We start from the raw sequence: 24,250 nt of genomic DNA, 5'->3' as shown, positions 1-24,250 counted from the left end.
TGTTGTTGCAAAAGCAAAGAAATGCATTATGCTAGATCAATTTAAGTTGGAAAATTAAGTTTTGCGGGCCGGGAGGAGCTGCGCCAGATCAGACGCCACAAAGCCGACCCGTAAAAAAGCATATTCTGGAAATATCTTTTTTTACGGATCCATCATCATACGGGGTCAGTAACTGTGGCCGTCCGCGCCGGCCCGTAAAGGCATTTTTGCACAAACTGCAAACACGTTTTGCGGGTCGCTAGAGTTGCTCTAACCACGTCGTAAGAAGAAGAAAGCCCAACGACCCAGAGTAGGATACACCGGGAACAAACCTAGAGCCCAAGTGGCCTAAAACCCTGCCGCTCTCCTCTTCCCCCACTCCACCCCAGCCCAGAAAACTGTCGCCCCGCCGCCGCAACGCATCACGCTTCCTCCGATCCCCTCTGCCCCCCTCCCGGAGCTAAGCACCCATCCCACCCAAATGGCGGCGGCGGCGAGGAACCTGGTGCTACGGCACCTCCGCTTGGCCGCGTCCCCCGCGTCGTCGGTGGCCCTCAGGCCGGCAGCGGCGCTGCAGGGGGCCCTGTCGGGGCGGCGGTGGATGTCGTCAGAGGACGCCAAGGGGTCGTTCCTGGACAAGGACGAGGTCACCGAGCGCACCATCAAGGTCGTCAAGAACTTCCAGAAGATCGACGACCCATCCAAGGTCCTCCTCCAAGCCCTCTCTTTCTTGCTACCAGTTCCATAGTAGGATCAAATCAACAGCTTGGATGCCCAGTGTTACCTTTTCTTTAGCATTCCTTAGATTTTCTTTCGTTGGGAGGAAGCAACATTGATCGGCGTTGTTTCAAATGTTGTACGCTGTTGGTTAGATAGATCTCCTCGTATTAAGCAGTCTAGCTTAGCCGCTTATAGGTATTACTAGCAGGCGGATGCGCGGCACGCCGCCCGTGCAGAAACTCGTGCCTACATCTATATTATTTATTATTCCGAGGAGAGAATAGGTGGTACTGGATTTGAGAGCGAGCTGGGCGTGCGTGTGTTTTTATTTGTTTGTTGGGAGAGAAGAGATTTCCACCGTTTGATGATGCCTGCTCAGAATCTTGTTGAATTTTCCAAGCTTCTGATTGCAATTTCACTCCTGCTCTTCCATTCTGCATCTACCACAGAAGAAAGCAATATGGTTCTATTTTTTTCCAACTTGAACTTCTTAGAGCACACAAGATCCGTTGCATGAAAGCAGCAAATTTCACTTGTTTATGTTGTAGAAACCCAATCAGTGACTGACAGATCCATCCATCCGTAGTTTTTGCTTTATTTTTGGAGAAAAAAGTAGGTGGTTTTCCTATTGCAAGCATAGCAAGGAAAAAACAGTGAGTGATCATCTCCATAAAAAAAAGATTACTGATCGCTTGCCTAAGAGTTTGAAATATTATCCAAAAAAGCAGTCCCTCAAAAACAATAAAAAAAGCATGTCCCAGATTAATGCCAAGGCATAATTAGGACGACTTTGCAAACTACCAATTGAAACAGAGGTGATCCCTTGTTCCAATTGTCTGAAGACCACACATGACACGTGAGTAAGAGTGCTCTTGGATTTGTCTTAGTTGTGGCCAGAAAAAAAAATTGATGCTTGCTTTGACAGCAAGATTTTCTTTTTCCATTTAAAAGTAGGAGGGGTTTCAAGACTGCCAGAGTGCAAAATTTGATACACCTGCGAGGTAGAAGAGTATCCAGGTGAATGTAATTCAGTTGATACGTCCAGAGATCTTGCTCTATATCAGTACAGAATTGGCCAAGGTGAAGAGGACTACTCACTGCTCAGACAGAGGCAATGGGAAATAAAATCTCTGAGATCTTTACTCTCGAGCACTATCTTTGTAGATAAATGAGTATCCAGTAGCACAAAAGAGAATAGCTCAGGCCGCTGGTGGCTCAAACAACCAGTAATCAGCAAGCCCTCTTGACAATGTTAGTAGACACAATGCTCACAATGATTGCAGCATACACCTTAAACGACATCCACAGCCAAAACCCTCGGCAAGTTAGTTATGTAGACCAAGAAGCTAATTTGTTATGTACCATAGAACCAAAATCTAGACATAATAGCCATGTCAAGAAATAACTACCATGTACACCAATGTTTCTTAGAATATAGATATGCCCCCCACAGTAAGGAAGAACAAATCTGAAATTAGTAATCAAGCAGGACAATTACGACTTACGACAAATATATTGTCTAATTAATCGAATGGTATGAGGCTTAGAATATTGGCTCAGATAGGTCTATATGAAATGTCAAAGGAATATTGGTAGGAGCTGGGTTCCTACTGGGTCTAGCTCGTAGGTTGTAGGGGTGGAAGGGGGCTTGGCGTGGAGGAAGGCGAGGTCGCCGACGCTGGGGCGCCGTCGCGAGAGGGAGATGGCGCAGGAGGCGGCGGCTAGGGTTAGGTCTCCTGGCTCCCTTAGGAAGCCGAGCAAATATGATTGCTTCTGCTTAACTTCAAACGAGTGCTTACATGAGTTTATATAATCTCCAAATACGATAACTGGGCTAAGCCCCTAATAACGATAAGATTACTGGGCTAGGCCCCTAACTGCCTAGGCTGTAGTATATGCCGGTCATAACATCTCTCCCCGCCTGCACAAACAGCTCGTCCTCGAGCTGGAAGGCGGGGAAGCGCTTGCGAAACTCCTCGAGGTGATCAACGGGCGCCAAACACCTCCTCCGCGTCAACTGGGGTGGGCAGGTCGCCGAGCTCGGCGGCGGCGGTGTCCTCCTCGATGTAGTCCGCAGCCTCCAGGTAGAAGAGTCGCGGGCAGACGTGGCCGGGCACGTAGGGCTCGTCGCAGTTGAAGCACAGCCCTTGGCGGCGACGCTCGAGTTGCTCGGCCAGGGTGAGCCGGCGGAATGGGCGCGCCGCGGTCGCGGCGAGGGGCACCGCGAAAGCCTGAGCAGGCCGACCTTGCGCGGGAACTTCCGGCCAGGGTGGCGGCCCAGCGGCCCGGGGCGGTGATGCCTGTTGGATGGCCACCGCGCAGCGCTCGAACGCGCGGGCGTAGTACATGGCCATCTGGAGGTCGTGTGGCCCGCGCATCTCCACGTCCACGTGGATGTGGTCCGGTAGGCCGCCGACGAAGAGCTCAGCCCGCTGACGAGCCACAGTGCCTGGAAGCGGTCGGCGAAGTTTTGCACTGTGGTGAGGAACAAAAGGCGCCCAAGCTCCGCCAAACGGCTCCCGCGTATAGGCGGACCGAAGCGCAAGAGGCACAGATCACGGAAACGTTCACATGGTGGCATGCCGCCCTCGTCCTGCTCGAGGGCGTAATACCACGTCTGGGCGGCGCCTCGTAGATGATATGAGGCGATCCAGGTGCGGTCGGACGCAAGCGTGCGCTGCCCCCTGAAAAATTGGTCGCATTGGTTGAGCCAATTCAGGGGGTCGACGGTGCCGTCGTAGGTCGTGAACTCCAGCTTGGAGAATCTCGGCGGTGGCTGGGCGTGGACGACGGGCGGGTATGTGTCATTCCGCGCGGAACAGCGAGGGCGATGCGCCGAGTGCCGGCTGCAGAGTACTGCCATGGAAAAGGGGCCCGTCCACACTATCGTAGGGACCCGCAGCACCCGAGGACCCGCCGAACTGCACGGTCGGGGGCGGCGCCGTCGGTAACAGCACATGCGGCTGTCCTGAGGTTATCGTGTAGAGTGGCTCGATGGACCCGGCGAGCCAGGCCGGTAGCGGAGATGGCGACGGGGGAAAACGGACCTGTTGGATGGGCACCCCGGGCGCCGTCGACGGAAGGCCCGGCCCCGAGATCACCGGTGGCGGCGGCGGCAGCGGCATGATGGATGCGACGGAGGTCGCCGGTGGTGGCGGCTTCCACGGGAGCTGCTGCAGCCCCGTGATGGTGGTGACGAGGGTGGGCGGCTGCAGCCCATAGTGCCTCGCGAGGAAGGTGCGGATGCCCTGGACCGCCTGAGTCAGGTCGCGGAGCGCCGCCGTCATCTCCTTCGGGGTGAGCACGGCGGGGCGGGCGCGGGTGGCGTCCAGGCGGCGCAGGAGACCGGCCCGGTCAGGGACGGCGTGCTGGCCGCGGTGGTCATCGGCGACGAAGAGGCGATCGGCAGCAGGACGGAGGGGGTGGGCGGTGGCGCGGACATGATCGAACCTGAGACACCTGATACCAGATTGGTAGGAGCTGGGTTCCTACTGGGTCTAGCTCGTAGGTTGTAGGGGTGGAAGGGGGCTTGGCGTGGAGGAAGGCGAGGTCGCCGGCACCCCAGCGCCGTCGCGAGAGAGAGAGGGCGCAGGAGGCGGCGGCTAGGGTTAGGTCTCCTGGCTCCCTTCAGGAAGCCGAGCAAATATGATTGCTTCTGCTTAACTTCAAACGAGTCCTTACATGAGTTTATATAATCTCCAAATACGATAACTGGGCTAAGCCCCTAATAACGATAAGATAACTGGGCCAGGCCCCTAACTGCCTGGGCTGTAGTATATGCCGGTCATAACAAATATATAGTTAGTAAAAGTGTAAAACTATTAGCATTCGAACAACACCCTTAGATATGAAGTGCAAAAGCAGCTATCTAATTTTCATAAAACAACATGCTTTATTCACCATATTGATATAACCAAAATATGAAAATATTGACTAATTATACAAAGTACAGATGCAACTATTGATAATACAGATACCTACGCTTGCTAGCACCAATATATGAAACAGCATGTTTAGATATTTTCATATTGCTGCTATATGAAGGTATTGATCTGAAACATTGGGCAGTGGGGAAGACCGTGGGATCGGTCTCCTACCTCATGTCTGTTGTCGGAACTACCTTTGGGCTCCCAACTACCATAAGGAATTAATTGTACCTTACTCACTGCACAATATGAAGGGCAATACATGTCGAATCACTCACAAATCAAACCCATATCTCATGTGTATGCTAGCTTGCTGGCTTGTTGTTGCTTCATATGCCTTGTTGCCCTCTCTGCGTCACTCCGTGCTCAGTCGATCCTGAAATTCACCGATTCCTTGTGAAATCTCCAATTGACATAGATCTGGACACACATGAAGGGAATCAATACACTGAATATTAAAGGGGTAGTAACAAACAGAATATTTTTGGATATAGGGAACAATTTCTCAAACATTTGATCTAACAGCGTAAATCAACCATGATTATTACCATTAATTTGTATTGGTCAGCTTGCAAAAAGGGGTCTATCTTCGTGAACAAACAAAAGATGATGGCAACAATGAAATGATTAGGACAGATTATGCTAGTGATCTATACAGAGACATGCATGATAGCATGAGTCTAAAACAATTGATGTATTTACCTAATCACGACACGTCTATTTTCATATAACTGATATATATACAAACACTATGGCAGACTACACGTACCACTTTAACCAGGTTCTTGGGAACAACAAGTTATCTTTTTAGAGAATTCAATAGCCTGGATGGTGTGTGTAGGTGCATTCACCATGCCATAGGGTGCATCAGCCTTGTTAGAATCAATTTCAAGTTCTTGTGGCTAACTCCAATCTCTTGATGCAGACCTTTGTCAAGTACTCCTCGACCCTGCAAGAAACACATGAAAAATTAGCATAAGAAAACATGCCATTCTAGTTATAGAGAATTGCAAAGTCAGAACAATCCATTTTGGAACAAACTGTCAGCAATGGATTACTTTTTCTTAAAGATTATGCCAAACCAATCAATTTATATGTATGAGGTAGATTTGCAACCAAACAATCAACTATATATTATGTGTATAGTGTTTCTAACTTTCCATTTCTATTAACCACACTAATTTGTGAATGTTTCTAATGAAAACTAGTTTAGGTTCCGAACTAAATGGATCAACTAATCAGTAACAGAAAAACAAAATCAAATTGCTATACATGTAACGACCATCTTCAAAAGATCATACATGCCAAAAAACCCAAGTACATGACAACTTCACAGATATGAAATTGTGCAGCAAGTAAGCCAAGATTGATCAAAATTCACCACAACATAGCATGAGAAAAAATACAGAGTCATCGCCTCCGAGTGCACGGATGCAACCATGTGGAGGGAACGTGGCAGCAGCCTACTCCAGAGCAGGAGGAGGCACCCCTGGGTAGAACATGGGCCAGAGCACGCACAACGTGTGCGGACATGGGCGCGTCGATGTGCGGCTTGGTACACCGGGAGGAAGGGGCAAACTGGAGGCGGACGTCGCTCGCCAAGGAAGATCGCGGATGATGCGGACACAGCGCTGCCGCTGGCTTCAAGAGAACAGAGGCCATGGGCGTGGAGAGCCGCCGCTAACCAGCCGGCGGCAGATGGTGGCAGGGAACAGTGGTGGCAGGCGCGCGAGGGATGGATGCGACAATGGAGGAGGATTTTTCACATGCGGTGGTAGAGATTGAGAGGAAACATATGTAGGAGGAGGGGAGAGCCTAGAAGGAAAGACTGGATATTTTCAACGAAGAGTCGGGGTCCTTCCGGAGAACACCGAACACGTGGAAAACGAAGACCTTCAGCAGTAAATTCCAAAAGCAGTAACAAATAATCAAAAACAGAAAAATCAAACTTGTACACGTGTCAACACAGGGAGAGCCAACGCCCAATACTGGATGCTCAGGAGGAGCTCTAGCTTAGTCACTTTAATTATTGTATATATATTTGCGGCATGTGTATGCATCCGAGTTTGTATGGATTTGATACGGGGAGGAACCACTGGCGGAGCTTTGCGAAGCCAGAATGCCCGAGGAATCATTCATGAGTGGTTTTAGATTGTCAGTTCGATGACATAACGTGTGTGCCTTTTTATTAGTGTGTTCTTGTCAACACTATGCTTATGTTGATTCGCATGGGCAATCTTTCTGCTTTAGCTCACTAGTATTTGGTAACTGATCAGCTGATTTCCAGATCCAGAACATCTTTTAGAAATCTGGTGATTACTGTTTAGAGTTAATTGCTCACTGCGCCTCCTATTTTCACTTGAGTTGTACAAAACACTAGTTAGTCACGCATAGGGCGTGCTTGCTGAAGAAATTTGCCATCCTCGCGACAACATGAATTGCCATGAAAAAAAATTGTTTTGCCATGACCTCCCAGGAACGTCAGCACAATAGCATTTTCGTTTTTTTTATGCACGGTAGCTTATCTTTTGTGCAAAGATTGGTAATACATGGTAGCTGGTGTTCTCTGTGACCTAAGTCGAAGTAGGTCATGTGAAGTGATTGGATTTCAAACGAATAATATGTTTCGCTACACATAGTAAATTAGCAAAAAATGGTGCGAACAGAAAACCATTCATAGCATCCCAATTTTCCGTGCTGTGAACCATCTAATTTTCAGAGAAAGCCTGCACTAGCTAGCTTGCATTTGCTTGCATTCTGAGTCTTTGGCCTGCACAATTGTGCTACTGCAGTTTACAGCAGAGCAGAGGTAAAATGCTGCAGATTCAGCGTTTGGGCATGGTGATTTGTTTCTGTTTTGCTTTCGTTGGGTGGACTGAATTGCGGAGTGGTTTTTAGCTCCTTGTGATGAGTTTTTGTAGCGTTTGAAATCATTAATTGGTTTCTTTGCATTGTCCTATAGGTGAAAGCAGATGCCCACTTCAAGGATGATCTTGGCCTGGACAGTTTGGATGCAGTAGAGGTTGTTATGTCCTTGGAAGAGGAATTTGGCTTTGAGATACCTGACAATGAGCTGACAAAATTGACTCCATTAAAGCTGCAGTGGACTTCATCGCCTCGCACCCCAAAGCCAAATGAGCAAAGGGCTTGGTCCTCCACTTGTTCAAGTCTTTACCGCCATGAAGCTCGTGTTCAGATGAGAAACAATTCCTCTGCATGCTGTATGTTTCTGGGGTTGTGCGCCATGTTCAATTTCGAGCACCGCCTTTTCGAATAATATTTTTGATATGAGAAGGATAACGTATTCCTGTATGGAGTTTTCTTAAAGATCTCTGTCCTGAGTCTCCGGTTTGTTTTGAAGACTGAGTTGCGATTTTGATTGTGTATGACCAACTGAAGTATCAATTTACTCATATATGCGCTGAATGTTTGTAATACAAGTCGTATCATCGTTTGCTTGTTTGAAGAGTTGCATAATTCTTGACAATGTTGTGTGCTGTTGGCCGCCTGCCGTTTTTTAACCCTCCCTCATAGCCAGTGTGCATAAGTGCATCTCCAGCCCGTTCGCCCCCCCCCCCCCCCCCCCCCCCCCCCCCCCCCCCCCCCCCCCCCCCCCCCCCCCCCCCCCCCCCCGCGGGCGTTTTTAGACAGAAAATAGCGCGGCATGGGGCCCTCCGGTCCCAGCCGCCCCCCAAGTTCGCTCCACAACTGCTGAGTTCCAACTTTGATTCAGCACACTTCGGCACAAATTCAACAAAAAATATTTTTTATCAGATAGTTCATCACAGAAATCAATACAAATTAAATAGTTCAACGAAGCAAGCAAGAGCGACAAGGAGCATGATCGTCGGTGTCGGCCTCGGCTTCCTCCACGAACACCTCGTCGTCGTTGGAGTCCATCGCCGAACACCTCGTAGGCATGTTGGGCAGGTATCCTCCGATATCCTCGCTTGCGTTGTCAGAGTCCTGAAAAGGCTGTCGCGACGAAACCCCTCTCTTTTCGGCGGGGGAATGGCCTTTTCTAGCAATTGTGGGCAGAGGGGTGGGGCCGATATAGTGGTGGTCCACGCGCCACTTTTTCCTTCCGCCGTAGTCCCAAGTGTCCCCCAATGCGTTGGGTTCGGCCTGGAATCACCAGACCAAAACATGGCCCGAATCGACGGAATTCAGTGTCAGAGGGCACGACGGCGGAAAAGAAAAGACACCTTGGGGTCTTGTTGGGGGTGCGGCTGGAGATGCTCTAAGCTATCAACGCTGGACTTTGAACACTGCAGGGCTTAATTCCTTTAGCAAGCTTGTAAAAATGTTAGGTGAATCTTTTTCCTCCCCCAGCGTGCTCCTCCCTTTGATCCATATTACTAACACTTGGTACATAGACAAATCTAAAACAGGTAATATGAATCAGAGAGAGTAGTATGATCTATCTAACACTAAATACATCCATACCTAGACAAATCAAGACAAAGTAATATGAATTGGAGGGAGTAATATTTTTCGCTCGTATAAGTTAATTAGTACACAATCAAACAAGTGATTTGGCAAACCCCCTGGCATCTCACTGTTAATTTTCGAAACGGAGGGAGTAATAGACACACATAACATCTATTGGACCGACTGAATAAAGTGATATATGTTTCCAACTCAGAAGCACAGCAGATATTTCCTGCCATGTTCACTTTAGCCTAACAAAACTCTACATCACTACTCTCTTTACACAGCAAAATTATTCCTATAATGTGACGGAACATTGCTAATGCTTATTTACAAAATGGCTAGAGCATCGCCAACAGCAGGGATAAGGGCTGGCAATAACAGCCATCATTGGGCTCAGCTCACTGCAACTGCACCCAAGTTGCAGTCCCAGGTTTCTGAAAAGAAGCTGCACAGCACAGTTAAAGTACTTATTGAACTGCGTAACACCTTAAGCAGATCCAGAGCTCCTCCTCTGGGTGCCATCTTTGATGCTCCTACTCGACACCAAAAATTAGAGTCTTGCCATTCGCATCTTATGTTCTCATCAGGTCAACCCAGTAGGTCCACTAGGCTGAAGGATATTGCAACTCTTCTGCATCATTGTTGTCATTGTTTTCAGCTGCATCTGCAGGTTTCTCAACATCACAAGCAGCAACGGATTCCTTATCCTCACCCGTGCTCCTCACTAGTCTCTTTGATCTTTTAGGCCTCAGAGAAGCAATATGCTCCTCGTCTTCGACAGGACCACTCTTGGGAACATCGCCATCCGCACCATTATTATCCTGTGACTTTGGAGGTTTCTTGTGCAAGCCCTTTTTCTGGAAATAAATTAGTAGTTAATTAAACAAATGAAGCCCACACATAGCAAGGTTGAGAAAGTTAGGTGAATCTAACAAAGCCTCAAGGAAACAACATGGGGACTAATATATAATAATTGGTTAGTGCACATTATCATTATCTATTATTTCACAGCTACCTATTACAATTGTTGCAATATGATGTAATATAAGTTTCTCCAATACAGCACATTGCAAGGCAACTTATTCAAAATAGCATCAAGCAGGATAAGGACTGGTGCAGGCAAAGATACTGCATCACTTGTTCTTTTATATCCGCTTCAATTGGAATTTTAAGCTTGCATACTAAGTAACACCTCAATGATTTTTTGTTTGTATACACACAGGGTGATATGAATTCCTAAGAAAATACAGAAAAAGAACTTCAAAGCCCCAACCGAGGGTGTGATCTATCCTATCAAAAAGAAAGAAGTGAGTCGATGAAGCAGCACAAGGTTGTGGAGGAGCAACTCCACCTTGCTGCTACAATGTGTACAGCACGTGTTGAAGGAACAACTTCAACGTGATGCGGTAGATATCGCTCTAGAGGCGAATGTAAGCCAATATGGCAGCAGGAGTTCAATCCAGAACTCCTAGATCTTAGATAAGAACACCAAGTTCTATAATAGGTAGTGGGGTACATAGTCTGGGTACAAAGTAGAGGCGAGGACCTCTATTTATAGGGCTTTGGGAAGCCTTCACATACTTCTACTTATAGCTGGAATACTCTATCAAACATTATTTAAGTTTCACCATTCTACTCATAGCTACTCACAAGTAGAAGACTCTAGAAAACAGTAGGTAGGGTAGAACAGAAATACTACACTAGAGTAGAAGCATCTAGAAGTAACCAAACAAATCTGACATACGATTTTTTTTCCTCATCTAGTGTTCCTCATCACTCAATAACTCAGAAACGTTTCTCTGTGTACCTTTTTGCTGGTTGTATTATCTTGTTCTACAGGTTCTTCAGTTGGATCATCCAAGTCTTCAAGCTTCAAATCTCCTTCTTTGTCAACCTTGATGGCCTTTGCTCGCCTCTTCTTTAGTCGATCCTTTGCCTAAAAGGGTGACTGTGCAGATGAGGAATATTCTTGCCAGACCTTTACCACTAACTCAAAATCATCTGTAAACACTCAAAATGAACTCAACAATTCTTAGAAAATGTTTTGGTTTGAGCAAAGTGGTTGCTGACAAAGGTCCGAATTACGAAAGCCTAAGGTTTTTCAACCCCCGTCTGTACCAATTACCCGATGCTTGCTAGAAACAAGGCACTGTATAGTTTCTCCATAAAATTAATTCATAATCAGCAGAATCGCTAACACAAGACATATCAGTAAACTCACAGCCAAACAACCTGGCAGAGATCATGTTCATGGTGAGATGGCCTTTCCCTATGAGTTAAGAGAAAATGAGAACCAACAAAATTTTCCAATTTAAAACTGATTTTGGAATTAAAATTTGGTAGAGATATTAGACCAAGTAGCATTTCAAGATAAAAGTTGGCCGTGTAGATTCCATTGCAGTCTGTAAAAAGATGGAAATGATATACCCCCTTAGTTCATATTTACATAACATAATAGCTTTCTTTGGGCACTCGGATTAAGGAGCTGATACGCTAGCCCTATTAATTCCTTCAGAAGTATGTGTTCGAGTAAAAAGCCCATCTTTAATGCAAGTCTGTTCACAATGTAACATATGCACTTAAACATCAAATGATGCATGCACAACAAACACACCTCACGGTATCGAAAAGCAGGAGTAAGAGTCAGTAACATTTAAAATAATGCCCACACGGGAATCAGCTGAAATTGTAAAATGTCGTCTATCCTCAAAGAAAATAACAAGTCTAAATCATCATCTACTTATGAGTGAATAATTTACCTGCATTGATATTTCTTTCAATTTGTGTGCAATCTGTGTATCATCAAGAAGTAATGAAACAACATCCTCTTGTCTCATCAGATGATCATCCTGAACTTGTTTCCCTTTCATAACCAACTCTTGCACTGCATTCTTCTGCTTTGCCCTTTGCAAGATTTTCTCCTCAATAGTGTCTTTGCATATAAGTCTATACACGGTTACCTACAATTCCAGGTTTGAAATAATATATAACTGAGCCACTCAACTATTAATTATAAATATTGGTGGAATTTGTAAATTCGGATAACAGAATAGTGTTATTTGAGCTGGTGAAACCAAACAGTTAACAGATATGAGCTGAACTTCAGTGCTTTTCTTACAAACACTGAAATTAGTGATCAAACAAGGTTTTAAAAGTCCAAAAGACTAAATACAAGTTAACAGTTGGCCAGAAACCATGAAAGATGAAAGATTGGCTAGTCTCAAGCTTGTCCAGCCTGGTATAAGAAAAAGGGTTACAGACCATGTTTGTAACTTTAGCTGCGTTGTCACTCAACCCAAAAAAACATGACATTAATGACAGCAGCAATAGCAGCATAACCTATATAACAAGAAACAGAGCCACCCCTGTCAATATTGTCAATTATGCAGTAATGATTCTCATAATACGAGTCCATTCAAATAATGAATACATCCCATACAGGATGTAGAACCTCATGATGGCGGCCTATGGATGAATCAGTAACAACACAATAATAACAAATCATCTTCTCTCGTAAACATTCAGACCCATTTACAAACGAATCTTTACTTGCCATAACGTTGAATAGTTACCGGCCAGATAAAGACAGTCAATCTAGACTAGAGACAATGAATCTAGATTTAGGCATTAGATTACAACATTCCTACCCAAGGAATACCAGGGACAGAGTCAACAGGATCGGCAATTTTAGTACGAAAATCTTGGACAAGATTGGCAGATTTAGTCCGAGAATCTTTGTATAACAAAGAATGCACATGTTTTACAAACAGTAGTTCTAGTATGAAAATCTTCAACAAGACTGTCATAAATGCACATATTTACAAACAATATGGTGCTAAAGTTGCAACAGGTTGCAAAGTATGTATACATTGAGGTTTAACTTACCTCCTTCGTCTGACCAAGTCTGTGTGTTCTATCCATTGCCTGCTGGTCTTGTGTCGGATTCCAGTCAATTTCGTAAAATATAACCGTGTCAGCAGCAGTCAAATTAATTCCTAGTCCCCCAGCTCTTGTACTTAGCAAGAAGACAAATATATCATTCCTGCAGACGACAAAACTCAGCTGAGGTAATGTTTGAGGAGCGTTATCATCTCAGTGCAGTAGTTACGCCCTATACAGTATCCACTAATGCCTTACCTGTTCTGGAAATTCCGGACCATGTCACGACGATCAGAAATTGCAGAAGACCCGTCCAGTCTGAAATACTTGAATTTCCTGAAATTCATGTAGTCCTGAAAATAGCAGGGCATGACACGCAAAGTTAGAGAAGGGTTCAAATTTACGATCATAAACTCAACAAGATCTTTTGAATGAGTAGTTCATAGATACAGCTCCATATGATAGTAAGGCACACACTTCCTTGTTCATTTCAGTTCCTTCACAAAGTTCACAAGGCCAGTCAAAGAATAATGGAAACCTAGGATGCTCCTAAAGTTTCTGAAACACGGTACTCAACATTTTGTATCCTGTTAGTCAACTATGTAAGCTCAAATCCACAGTGATATTTTTAGATGTGCATGCATAACAAAGTTTCTTTAAGAATATTATTATTATTTTAGCAAATCTCAGATCTATAACTCCAAAATAAGAAATTGCAAAACTATCACCCTATCCTTGCTAGCGGCAAAGAAAAGAGCTGGTCGTGGTTGTTCATAACGAAAAGTGGCTGCTCGTTTGGAGGGGCAACAAAAAGATCGCAACATCAACGCACTGAACATCGTGACACCCCGGAGCTCCCTTGGCCGAATCTTCACGCCATCAGGACAGTATTGACGAGGAGAATCCATCCAGATGAAGGGCTCGAATCATGCATTGTGGAGGACGAATTTCACCGTTCAATCTACACCGACTGCCGCAATCCTGCATCGCACTCAATGAGAAATTTCCAATCACTTGCACTCATCTACACATCTGGATGTAGCCAGCCACCTAAACATTATCCCTTGTCCTATTTTTGCACTTGGCCGCGTGCACCATGATCCGTGGCAACATCAGGTTCATGTCCACGGATAGCATGAACGTAAGTTGAGCTCCAGCACATGGGGGTTGGGCAGGCTGAACCCGTGATTTCGGCAATGGATGTCAGGGTTGGTCAGGCTCAAGCTAAATCGAAGATTTCGGTTGTGGATGTCGGGGTTCTCGGGCTGAACCGATGATTTCCACCGTGGATGTCAGGCTTGGGCACGCTCGGGCTGAACCAGCGGTCTTGGCCGTGGATCATGTTAGGAAGTATTAGAATTGGTCTAGGAGTCTTTATACTATGTTTCCTTTTCTTGCATCTCAAGTCTTGTGTAATATATATATGCCCCTTGGACCTTCAATAGAGATAAGTTGCTTTCATAACATGGTATTAGAGCCTAGGTTTAGGTCTCCGGACGCAGCTACTCGTCCTCACGATTGATTTTATTTTTTTGTCAGTCTCGTAAGATCAATTATTTTCAGTGTTCTAACGATGGTTCTCTTCTCGATAGATCTCTTCGCCCATTGTCAATGCCTCGGCCAGATCGGGCCGCCGGCAGCCTTCTGCCAAGACGCGCAGAACAAGCCTGCTGCCTTCTGCCAACAAGGGGCATGACACGCGGCTGCCAGCTTGCCCTGTGCGTGACTCTTCCTCTGCTAGTTTTCCTGGCTACTGCTGCTACTTACGTGTTGCTCCCCCTGCTGCTTGCATGCTATGACTCCCTACATCTACTTTTATCTTGTATCTTCTACTGATGCGGTGTCTTCCTGTGATGTGCCATCTCTTCGTTATCCCCGGCTTGACTCGACAGGTCTTGAAGACTCTTCATGCTATGGCGACACTCTCAAGACGCGGAGATTTGGATTACCATTTTTTTCTAGTATTACACTCCTTCAAATGCAATGCCATTGCATACGCTCTGCGTTTGACCGGGGGGGGGGGGGGGGGGGGGGTTAGGAAGTATTAGTATTGGTCTAGGAGTCCTTATTATACTATGTTTCCTTTCCTTGCATCTCAAGTTTTGTGTAATATATATACATATATATGCCCCTTGGGCCTTCAATAGAGATAAGTTGCTTTCATAATAGATCACACGCACGAGTACGTACTAAAGCTTGTTCACCGATGCTCGTACAAGCAACAAACATACTACCTTCACCGATGTGCACATACAAGCAAGCATGGATTCAGAGCAACACATGCACATATACTTACTAAAGCATTCAAGCTTGTGCACCGATTCTCAGCAAGCAGCTGGATCGATGCGGTCAATACGTGAGTCTGGCACGTGCAGCTGTTGTTGCAAGCAGCAACTAACAGCAGCTCTTCGTTGCCGCCGGCAGCGACCAGCTCTCTTCGTTGCGGCTGGCAACGATAGATCTCTTTTCAGTGCCGCTAGCAACAGTACGGTGGTAGTTTTGTGATTTCTGATTTGAAGTTATAGATCTGAGATTTGTTAAAATAATAATAATAATAATATTGTTTTAACAAATCCCATGCATAACTGGGAAATATAGTGGTTTTAGTGGAACCAAAGTATCCAACATAATATAAACACTTCACTAAAGATATCTCACTATAGAAAATCAGCACAAATCTACGAAATGAAGATAACTGTGATGGCACAAACTTTCAGCTAAACAAATTTCAATAACATTTTCCCATGTGTCTGATCTATCTATCTAGTACTACCACTGTTCTAAAATATAAGACGTTTTGGCAGTTTAAATTGAACTGCTAAAACATCTTACATTTAGAAACAGAGGGTGTATATTCTAAAGAACGGAAAATTAAAATTGTGAATTTACTACCTCCGGGGCCAGTATACAGGGCCGGATGGCCCCCTAGTTTTCTGAGTCAAACTTGACCACCATTTTATAACAAGGAAAATATGAGGTATGTTCCAAAAAAAAGTACACCGTTGGAAACATCTTTCAGAAGCAAATCCAATGGTACAATTTTAGGGGTATATAACCCATATTTTCTTAGTTAAATCGGTGGTCAAAGTTTTTACTCAAAATACTAGAGCAGCCTGCATACCTGTCCGGAGGGAGTAACTATTATTGCAAGAAAGATCTGAACATTTTTCTATAGTACCTCAAGGATGTCCAACATTTTAGTCATCTGAGCAAATAGGAGCACACGGTGATTTTCAGCTCGGAGTTGCCGCAGTAGTTTATCTAACGTGTGGAGCTTCCCAGAATCCTGTCATCAAGCATTTCATGACAGTTAATAAGGGGTCATAAATATGTGCAATAAAAACAACATTACACCAACTTTTCATAATGATCTATGCGAAATTTTCGGAAAAATTGTACAAGTAGTTAAGCAGTTCATGAAGCTAAGTAGCTAAAAACTGATTTAAAATCGTAACTGTAAAAAGAGAATGAAATTGTGCAGCCAAAGCTACAAACCTAAACAGACAATTTCTAGCATTATATGCACAAGCAAAAGTTACAAACTTACCGTGAGCATTTTAGCTGGATCAAAATTACTCATAGGCGGAGATGACCCGAATATCCTGTACGGTAACTGTAGCATCGGTTCAGGGATGGGCAAATCAGTACATACTTCCTGTATCAAAGTATTATGACCATTCGGTATTCTAGGACCATTAAACTCGGAAATGCGAGCAAATCCCAGAAACAGCTTCTTGATCCAGGGATCATGCATCTCATCTGTTAACTTGTATGCAAAATTCCGATCTGAACAACAGACATTTATCTGGAAGAAGAGGAAAGGGGAAAGGAGAGGGTTAACCAACACGACCATGGTTATAAGTGGCTAACATGCATAACCAAAAAACATCTCCACTATATAGAAGTTCCAGAATTTTAACACTAAAGCTAAGATTACTGAACAGATGCCCTGACGCGGAAAGAAGTGCAAAAACCAGCGTCAGCACAGATGAAAGAGATAGGCTTACCGGCGGTGCTCTAGCTGGTGGGATAAAACCATATGTTGAACGAAGAAGCCGTATGTTCGAGACAAGCCTATCATGGTGAGAAAGCACTAGTGCTTCACACGGGTTATCGCTCAGGCCTATTTCAAATTTTGTTCTGAGCAAACTGGAGTCTGCCCTTTTAGGTGAAAGCAATAATCTAGTAACAGCCCGGACTTTTGTGGCATCATACTGACTGAGCTGGAGATCAGAACCTTCTGAATCAAGGAATAGATCCACGATTTCATCAACATACTCCATCTTGCAACGTGTCGCTGAAAACACTAGTCTCTCAAATAATGAAGACGTGGCCAGGAAGGAAGCTTCAACTGGGGACAGATTCGTTAATCGTGTAAAGCCAAATGCACCAGATGGCAGAACAGATGTGGTTCGTGAAGTTGATTCTGGAACTGCCGAATTATGGATATTGCTTGGCAAAAAAATATTGAACAGCCTGTTGATATATCCATTCCGGAATCCACAACCATCGACGGGTATTTCTGTGTTACAGATGATTCTTTCATAAACTAACTTCGGAATCTGTGGAAATTGAGAAAGAAATAATAATTAGTAGTGTTTGACTGTCTGTGCTCAAGAAGAAATGTATTGTAAACCATATGATCAACAATAGAAACTGTTATTGAACGATCGTACCTCAAACACTATAGGATTCCTCTTGCCTGCATAATGTATATCTTGCAGCTCCCCAAATGGGGGAGGAAGAAGAGAATTTGGGATCTCCGCAAAATAAAAGTAATAGCTTCCCTCATTGCGCTCAAACAGCTCTGGATGATTGCAGACCTAAGAATTACGTGGAGAACAATATCAAGAAAACCCTATTGAGTTGAAAAACCTACACTATCATAATTTTCAGTAGGGGCCTAAAAAATAAACTAAATAAATTTTAATTGTCGGAACTGTACCTTACGTAGCTGCATGACAATATTCATCAGGCTAAGCAGCTTCTTATCATTTAGATTGCCACGACTTCCATCAAGCAACTCATTAAGAGAGATCTTATTCTTTATGGCTTGATAGAAGATTTGCTGGCGAGAACTCAATCTGCAGGGCACAATTTCTTCTTTCTTTTCCGTCATTTCTGCTATGACATCAATCTTAACACGGCGGAGCATAAACGGCTTCAATATAGCATGCTGTGGAAATAGAGAACATGTCATAATCTTAAGAAATAGCAAGGCTGTACCAAACTTTACCCATTTGAAAACTTAAAAAGTCTTCTAAACAAGCACGAGACATAGGCAATCACTTAAAATAATCATGAAACCATGGCATTCACTATATATGACTATCTTACCAGTCGACTAAGTTGATGTTCATTCAAGGTCCCTCCATGTTCAGCATGGCCCTCGATCCTGGAAGGCCAAAGAAACGTAAGCAATAAAGTTAAGACAAAAAAACATAACTTCTGTAGGAAAACCGTACCCTTTTGAGAACCACTCATTAAACTGTTCGTGGCTGTCAAACAAAGTGGGCATGATGAAATGAAGAAGTGCCCATAGCTCAGCCATGTTGTTCTGAATTGGTGTCCCAGTAAGAAGCAAGCGATTTCTACAGTTAAAGCTCAGCAAAGTCTTCCAGCGCTGGCTGCAGTATAGAGCAAAAAGATGGTGATTATTTGTCAAGTAAGTGCCATGCAATAAGGAAAAAAAACAGAATAAACAAACGAAGATAGGCATGAGTTACAAGACGCATGAAATATCACCTGCTTGAACTTTTTATAGCCTGGGCCTCATCCAATACCATGTACTGCCACTTAACACGTCTCAAAAGCTTCTCTTCATTCACAAGTATCTGATAATTTGTGATGAGAATGTGGAAGCTAGCATCTCTATAAATGAGAGAAACAATGTCACATGATTGGTTTATGACCCTGTAATAAGAGAGACAATGAAGATAACGATGCTTCGATAAGAATCTACCTCCGATAAAGACGCTTGGGATTGATGTTCTTGCGAAGAACCACCCTTTCTGGGCCCCAATATGGGAGTATCTTAAGATCAGGGCAGAACCTGATCACCTCTTCAGCCCAATTATTCACAACAGATGCAGGAGCAACCACCAGGAAGGGACCCCATATGTTTTTATCCTGCATGAGACACCCATGTCATATCAAATGCTTGCCATGCAATATTAAACTACAACATAATATGACATCTCCAGAAGGAATAAACAAAAGAGCAAGAGATAAATTAAGTTCAGATACAACTGAGATTGGGTTCAGAAGTAACACAGAATGAGATCCAAAAGCAGTTGGGCAACAAATAACTAAACGAAAATTTAAGAAAATATATTCATAAACCTCAGCCAAGTGGGATAAGAATGCCATAGCCTGCACAGTTTTGCCAAGACCCATCTCGTCGGCAAGAATGCCATTTAACCCCTGCAAGAAATCCAAAGTGTGACGTTATAACCTAATAATGGCAGTCACCACAAGTGACCGAAATACAATAGCTCTGTAAGAGTTTACCTGTTCATAGCAATTGACCAGCCACTGCAAGCCCTTTAACTGATATTCTTTTAATACACCTTTAAACAACTCAGGGGTCTGCACAGATGACTGCTCAGGCATTGTTGAGCTGAAAACAAGATACTCCCAGCCAATCAGCTTTAGAGAATACAATTTCTTTTGTTCTACAATGCTAGTTTGCAATGAAAAAAGACAAAATTCCAGATATAGCTTACGGGTGTAAGAGATCAATCTTGCTAGGCTCCATAGTAGCTGAATCGTCCGTTGGAATACCAGACTCCGAAGATTGACAAAGCCTCACAATTTCACTATCAAATGCATTTGTCATCCTTTTCTGTTGGGACACGGCATGCTGAGCAGCTCTAAAAGCCTCTCTTTTTAATTCAGCTTCCTCGGGATCTTCCTCGTCATCAACCTCAGGAGCAGATCCCTCATCAGGCAGTGCTGATTCGCCAGCCTTATTCTGCATAAAGTGACTATAGAGCTCAGTTTGGGATAGCAGAAAGTTGAGCCTCTGCTGCTGTCTTTTTGCTTCGCGTAGTTCCTCTTCTCGCTTCAAAGCTTCAGCTGCATCTCTTTCCTCTTTTTTCCTCAACTCATACTGCGAAACAGGCACAAAGAATGAGTGATGTAATATTTTGTCTTGTTCTACAGCGCACAAGGGCAGTAAACACCATGTGCTAAACTGAACTGAAGGCAATACAAGACAATACACAAAACATTAACAGATTTGGGATAACGACACTCATATAGTGAAATGGCTCAGGGGATGTAAGAAATGGATATAGTATAATCAACTCATATAGTTCAATACTGTGAAAGAGATAAGCATTCCTAATAAAAGGCAGATTGTATACTGCCAAAATTGCAACAAAGTTAAACAATTGTAAGCTTATGAGACAAATACCTGTTCCTTGTCTACCCGTTTCCAAAATATCAACATATCCCTAGCAAGCTTCCTTGTGCGTACTGGAGCACTTCTCATCAGTTTCAGTGACCTGCTGACCTTGAGCTTCACCTGGAAGTTAAACAAGAAATGAGTAAAGGCTTCGGATGACAAATGGTTCAGCAAGAATGTAAACTAGAACACATTGAAATGGTGTCATGCTTTAAGGTGACACAATAGACAAATGCAATACCTCCCGTTGACAATTCTCAGAAAAGCGTTTAGCATCCATTTGCCGTTTCTTCAGCAAAGCAGTGAAATTTCTGTGATGCTTTGGAATGTTTCTAGCAATAATATGCCAGCGTTTCAAAAAACTTGCCAAATCTTCTTTCATAATTTCAGAATGTTCCTTTTTCACTATTTGCTTCTTTGGCAAGCTCCGCTCGATAATCTGCATATATGACATCACATTGTTGCTAAGTACACTAATACAACAGCATGAAATCAAGTATTTTAACATATGAAACCAACCTCATATGTATCTCCTTTTTCCAAGACTTTAACATAATGAACCTGCAAACTGCCAGATTCTGAAATAATAGATCTTCGTATCCTCCCAGCTGATCCCTCTGGAATTGCAAAGGGGTCCTCAGTTACTTGAAGTGCAAATTTCTGGATCTTTACCCTTTCCTGGAGTGATTCATGTTGAGGCTGAGGTTCGGCTAATCCACCATGACTAGTAGCCTCAAACTTAAGGTCAGTGCCAAGCATTGCTGACAGGGTGCGCAGATCTAGCGTGCCATTCAAGAAATGCTCCTCGACACGTATATCAGAAAAAACAGGCAGATTAAGGGAAGGTGCCAACTTATCATAACCCTCTGGAATTAAGTAGCTCACATTATCCCCCATATCCAAATAGGAAGAATCAAGTGAAGCTACAATCTTATTGAAACCACCATATGCACTAATAGATCCCATCCCATTATACTCAGGTGAGGTTTCTAACACACCTAATGCTGCAACATCCTTGAAATCACTTCTGTATTTCATAACTCTTGTATTGCCATTTTTGTGTTTTATCATTTGGGGGGTGTCTGCCCGAGGAGGATCAGAACCAAAAACACCCTCCTTAACCTTTGACCTTCTGTACTTTTGAACATGTTCACTCAGCATTGTACGGTAGTGCTCCTCGGTTATTTGGTTACTGTGGGCATCTGCTTCCTCATCATCGCTTGCAACACCAAGATGCCTTTTTCGCTTTTGATGCAGCCCATGAGAAGCATCACTCACACCATTGTACTGATCCGACAAGGACCCTTGACCTTAAAGGAAAAGTTGGGTGAGCAGCAAGATCCACGCAGAAGCATATATACAACAAGATGGATTTTAGACAATTGCCATTTGCCACAGAGAGAGAGAGAGAGAGAGCGCAAAGAAATGTACCAATAAAGATAAGAGAGTGAATGAAGGAAGGAAGAGTTGAGCTTACCTTGGCTACTCACGCTCCCATTTGGGCTACTATTCCCATATCGATCAAGATCTTCCGGTAAAGGGACTTTAAAGTTTAGCAATGGCTACAATGGCCAGTAAAAAAACAATAAGAATGATAGATCAACAGAACTCAACAAAACAAGAGCAGAAACAAGTTGTCTGCTTCATCAAGTCAAAAACAAAAGGCAGATTCCCCGTAAAAAAAAAAGAGAGATGATGTCCACTATTTGTATTTTCCACACTAGATCGCTACCTAAGGCAATACATATTTCAGTTAACCTACATCCACACAGAAAAAAGCAGACAGCAACAGTACCACTATGGAATCACCAAAATGATAAATTTGTAAGCTCTAAGGGTAGTATAGCAAGAAACTAAAGCCAAGAGTCATGTGGAGATCCCAGCAACTAAAAAACTTTAATTGTATGAAATATTAGACAATCTAGGCAAAGGCATTAGCAGCAGAGATGATACAAGATGACAAGTGGTAAACCGGACAAGGATAGCAGCAGTAACCAGGAAACGGTAGCACAAGGCATCAGCCAGTAAGCATGATTGCAACACCATCACCAAATAACCTGCATTAGGTTCCAACTAGCGAGCCTCTAAACCCTGAGCCGAAACCGGCAGCTCCCACCCAAACCACTACCGAATTGCACCTGCAAACTGGACAAACAAGAAACAAGCCCACCACACCCCGAGAGAAATCCCCGAGTCCAGTGACAAAGAGCTCCACAGCCCATCCCCAGCCCCGATCAGTGATCACGCCGCGCCCCTAGCACAACGCAGCGCTTGCCACGCAGAGAGGCCTCCAGTCAAGCGAAGAAAGAGAACAAGAGACGAGCAACTACCTCGAGGTTGAAGAGGTTGGAGAAGGAGAACCCGCTGCCGTTGGCGCCGCCGCGCGGGGAAGGGCGGCGCGGGTCCATAGCGAAACCCTAGATAGTGCCCCCGCGCGCGCGCGCGTGGAGGGACGCTCCGGGGATGGAGCGGGAACCGAGGCGAACGCGGGGAGCGGGGAGCGGCGAGGACGGCGGTGGGGGCGGGCCGCGACGGCGGAGGAGTCGGCGAGATTAGGGTTAGGGTTTGTGGACGGGAGGAGGGGGAAGCCAGAGGGGACGCGGAGGTGGAGGGGGGAGGCGGATGTGGTGGGGGAAGTAGTAGTAGGAGGCATGGCTTGGCCGAAGGGGAAGAGAGAGAAACAAAGGGTGGGCGAGGAGAAGGGAGGGGTAGCAGGGAAAGCGAAACGGGACGGCAATAGTGCAAGGGGGTTTTTCGGGCTTCAAGTAGTATAGAAGAACAAACGAACATAGTGCAAGACTACCGGCGCTTGGATTTGGCAACGGTTTTTCGTTTCTTCGTTTCCCTTTTCCCGGCCGAAAATCTCGCAAAGTAGAGCATCTTAAATACGTACTAGATGATGATGTAATGTAAAAATAATTAAGTTATACATCTTCAGGTCCAAAATCCACCTCGAGCAGATGATGTAAATGTTAAATAAAGAATTACATCTCCATATCCAAAAGATGTAAAATACACATCTGAAGATGCATCTCCATTTCTAGATGTAAAACGGTCGGTAGCGCGTTAACCATTCAACCGCTTCATTTTCGTTCCGCCCGTCGACCGCTGCCCAGGCCATGGCCAACTCCAACGACTCCGCCGCCTCCTCCGCTGTAGCCGCCACTAGAGATGCATCTAGAGTATTAAGTTCATAATAAACAGAGTAACGGTGTAATGTTTCGAGCGAGCGACAGCCAAAGCCAGAAATATGGAGATGCTCTTTAATTTGGGGGAGCGAGCGAGCGACAGCCAAGCCAAAGCCAAAGCCAGAAATATGGCATTTTTAATACAGCCAAAACGGAGTAACGGTGTAATGTTTCTTCGTTTCCCTTTTCACATGCGCCACTCCGGCACCGGCGTCCACCCCTTCCCGTCGCTTGCCACTCCGGCAGCGGCGTCCACCTCCCTGCTCCCTCTCCGTGCGTCCGGTGGCATGGCGCGTAGCCCGCTGTCGGTCTCTTCCTCCTCCCGCCCACTAGATGAGCAGCCGGTGGTCTCGTGGCTCGGCCTCTCCTCTGTCTCGGAGGCGTCGAACGGCCGGGCCGCGATGGAGGTGGCTTCCGGGTCACGCCCGTTGGGAGAGTCGTGCCGGCGTCTGATGCCGTGGGAGCAAACGGTGCCGTCGAAGAGGACGCTTTGGAAGCGCCGCCATGGACTGGATGGGGAGTCCCCCCAGGTCTGACATCCATCTCCGGACCATCGCCCCTCGCCGCCCAGGGAGATCTCGCCGGACATGAAGGACAATTGCTTCCGGTGCCTGCTGAAGGGCCACTTCCGCAAAGACTGCACCAACGACATCATTTGCATCCGCTGCGGGCTGCCAGGCCATGGCTCGAGGAGTTGCACACGCCCGCACGGCCCG

The 24,250-nt window shown here is 45.0% G+C and overlaps 2 protein-coding genes across 3 annotated transcripts; one reads left to right on the top strand and one right to left on the bottom strand.

Moving 5' to 3' along the window:
• Nucleotides 1-312: 312 nt before the first annotated feature.
• On the top strand, nt 313-8,091 carry LOC109770381 (acyl carrier protein 2, mitochondrial). The gene is given in 3 exon segments (XM_020329083.4): nt 313-685; nt 7,588-7,696; nt 7,699-8,091. Coding segments are annotated over 3 exon segments (399 nt in total). The 5' UTR covers nt 313-460; the 3' UTR covers nt 7,764-8,091.
• A 1,068-nt stretch (nt 8,092-9,159) lies between these two features.
• On the bottom strand, nt 9,160-23,084 carry LOC109770382 (chromatin-remodeling ATPase INO80). 2 transcript variants are annotated; one of them, XM_020329084.4, is made up of 22 exons: nt 22,677-23,084; nt 21,824-21,908; nt 20,866-21,656; nt 20,588-20,785; nt 20,356-20,466; nt 19,664-20,049; nt 19,449-19,557; nt 19,281-19,361; nt 18,901-19,067; nt 18,684-18,809; nt 18,404-18,565; nt 18,276-18,333; nt 17,884-18,114; nt 17,615-17,761; nt 16,946-17,500; nt 16,486-16,743; nt 16,117-16,224; nt 13,197-13,291; nt 12,945-13,101; nt 11,819-12,019; nt 10,867-10,995; nt 9,160-9,916 (listed from the first exon to the last, which is right to left on the bottom strand). In XM_020329084.4, the coding sequence occupies exons 1-22, from the start codon at nt 22,752-22,754 to the stop codon at nt 9,665-9,667; spliced, it is 4,485 nt and encodes a 1,494-aa protein (XP_020184673.1). In that variant the 5' UTR covers nt 22,755-23,084; the 3' UTR covers nt 9,160-9,664. The 2 variants fall into 2 exon arrangements, with proteins under 2 accessions (XP_020184673.1, XP_045083732.1); XM_045227797.2 differs by lacking the exon at nt 9,160-9,916 and having other exon boundaries at nt 10,867-11,060.
• Between the last annotated feature and the right edge of the window lie 1,166 nt (nt 23,085-24,250).

This window comes from Aegilops tauschii, chromosome 4, assembly GCF_002575655.3.
Source record: "Aegilops tauschii subsp. strangulata cultivar AL8/78 chromosome 4, Aet v6.0, whole genome shotgun sequence".
Lineage (NCBI taxonomy): Eukaryota > Viridiplantae > Streptophyta > Magnoliopsida > Poales > Poaceae > Aegilops > Aegilops tauschii.
Note: the sequence above shows the minus strand (reverse complement) of the source record. Positions and strands in the feature narration are given on the sequence as shown.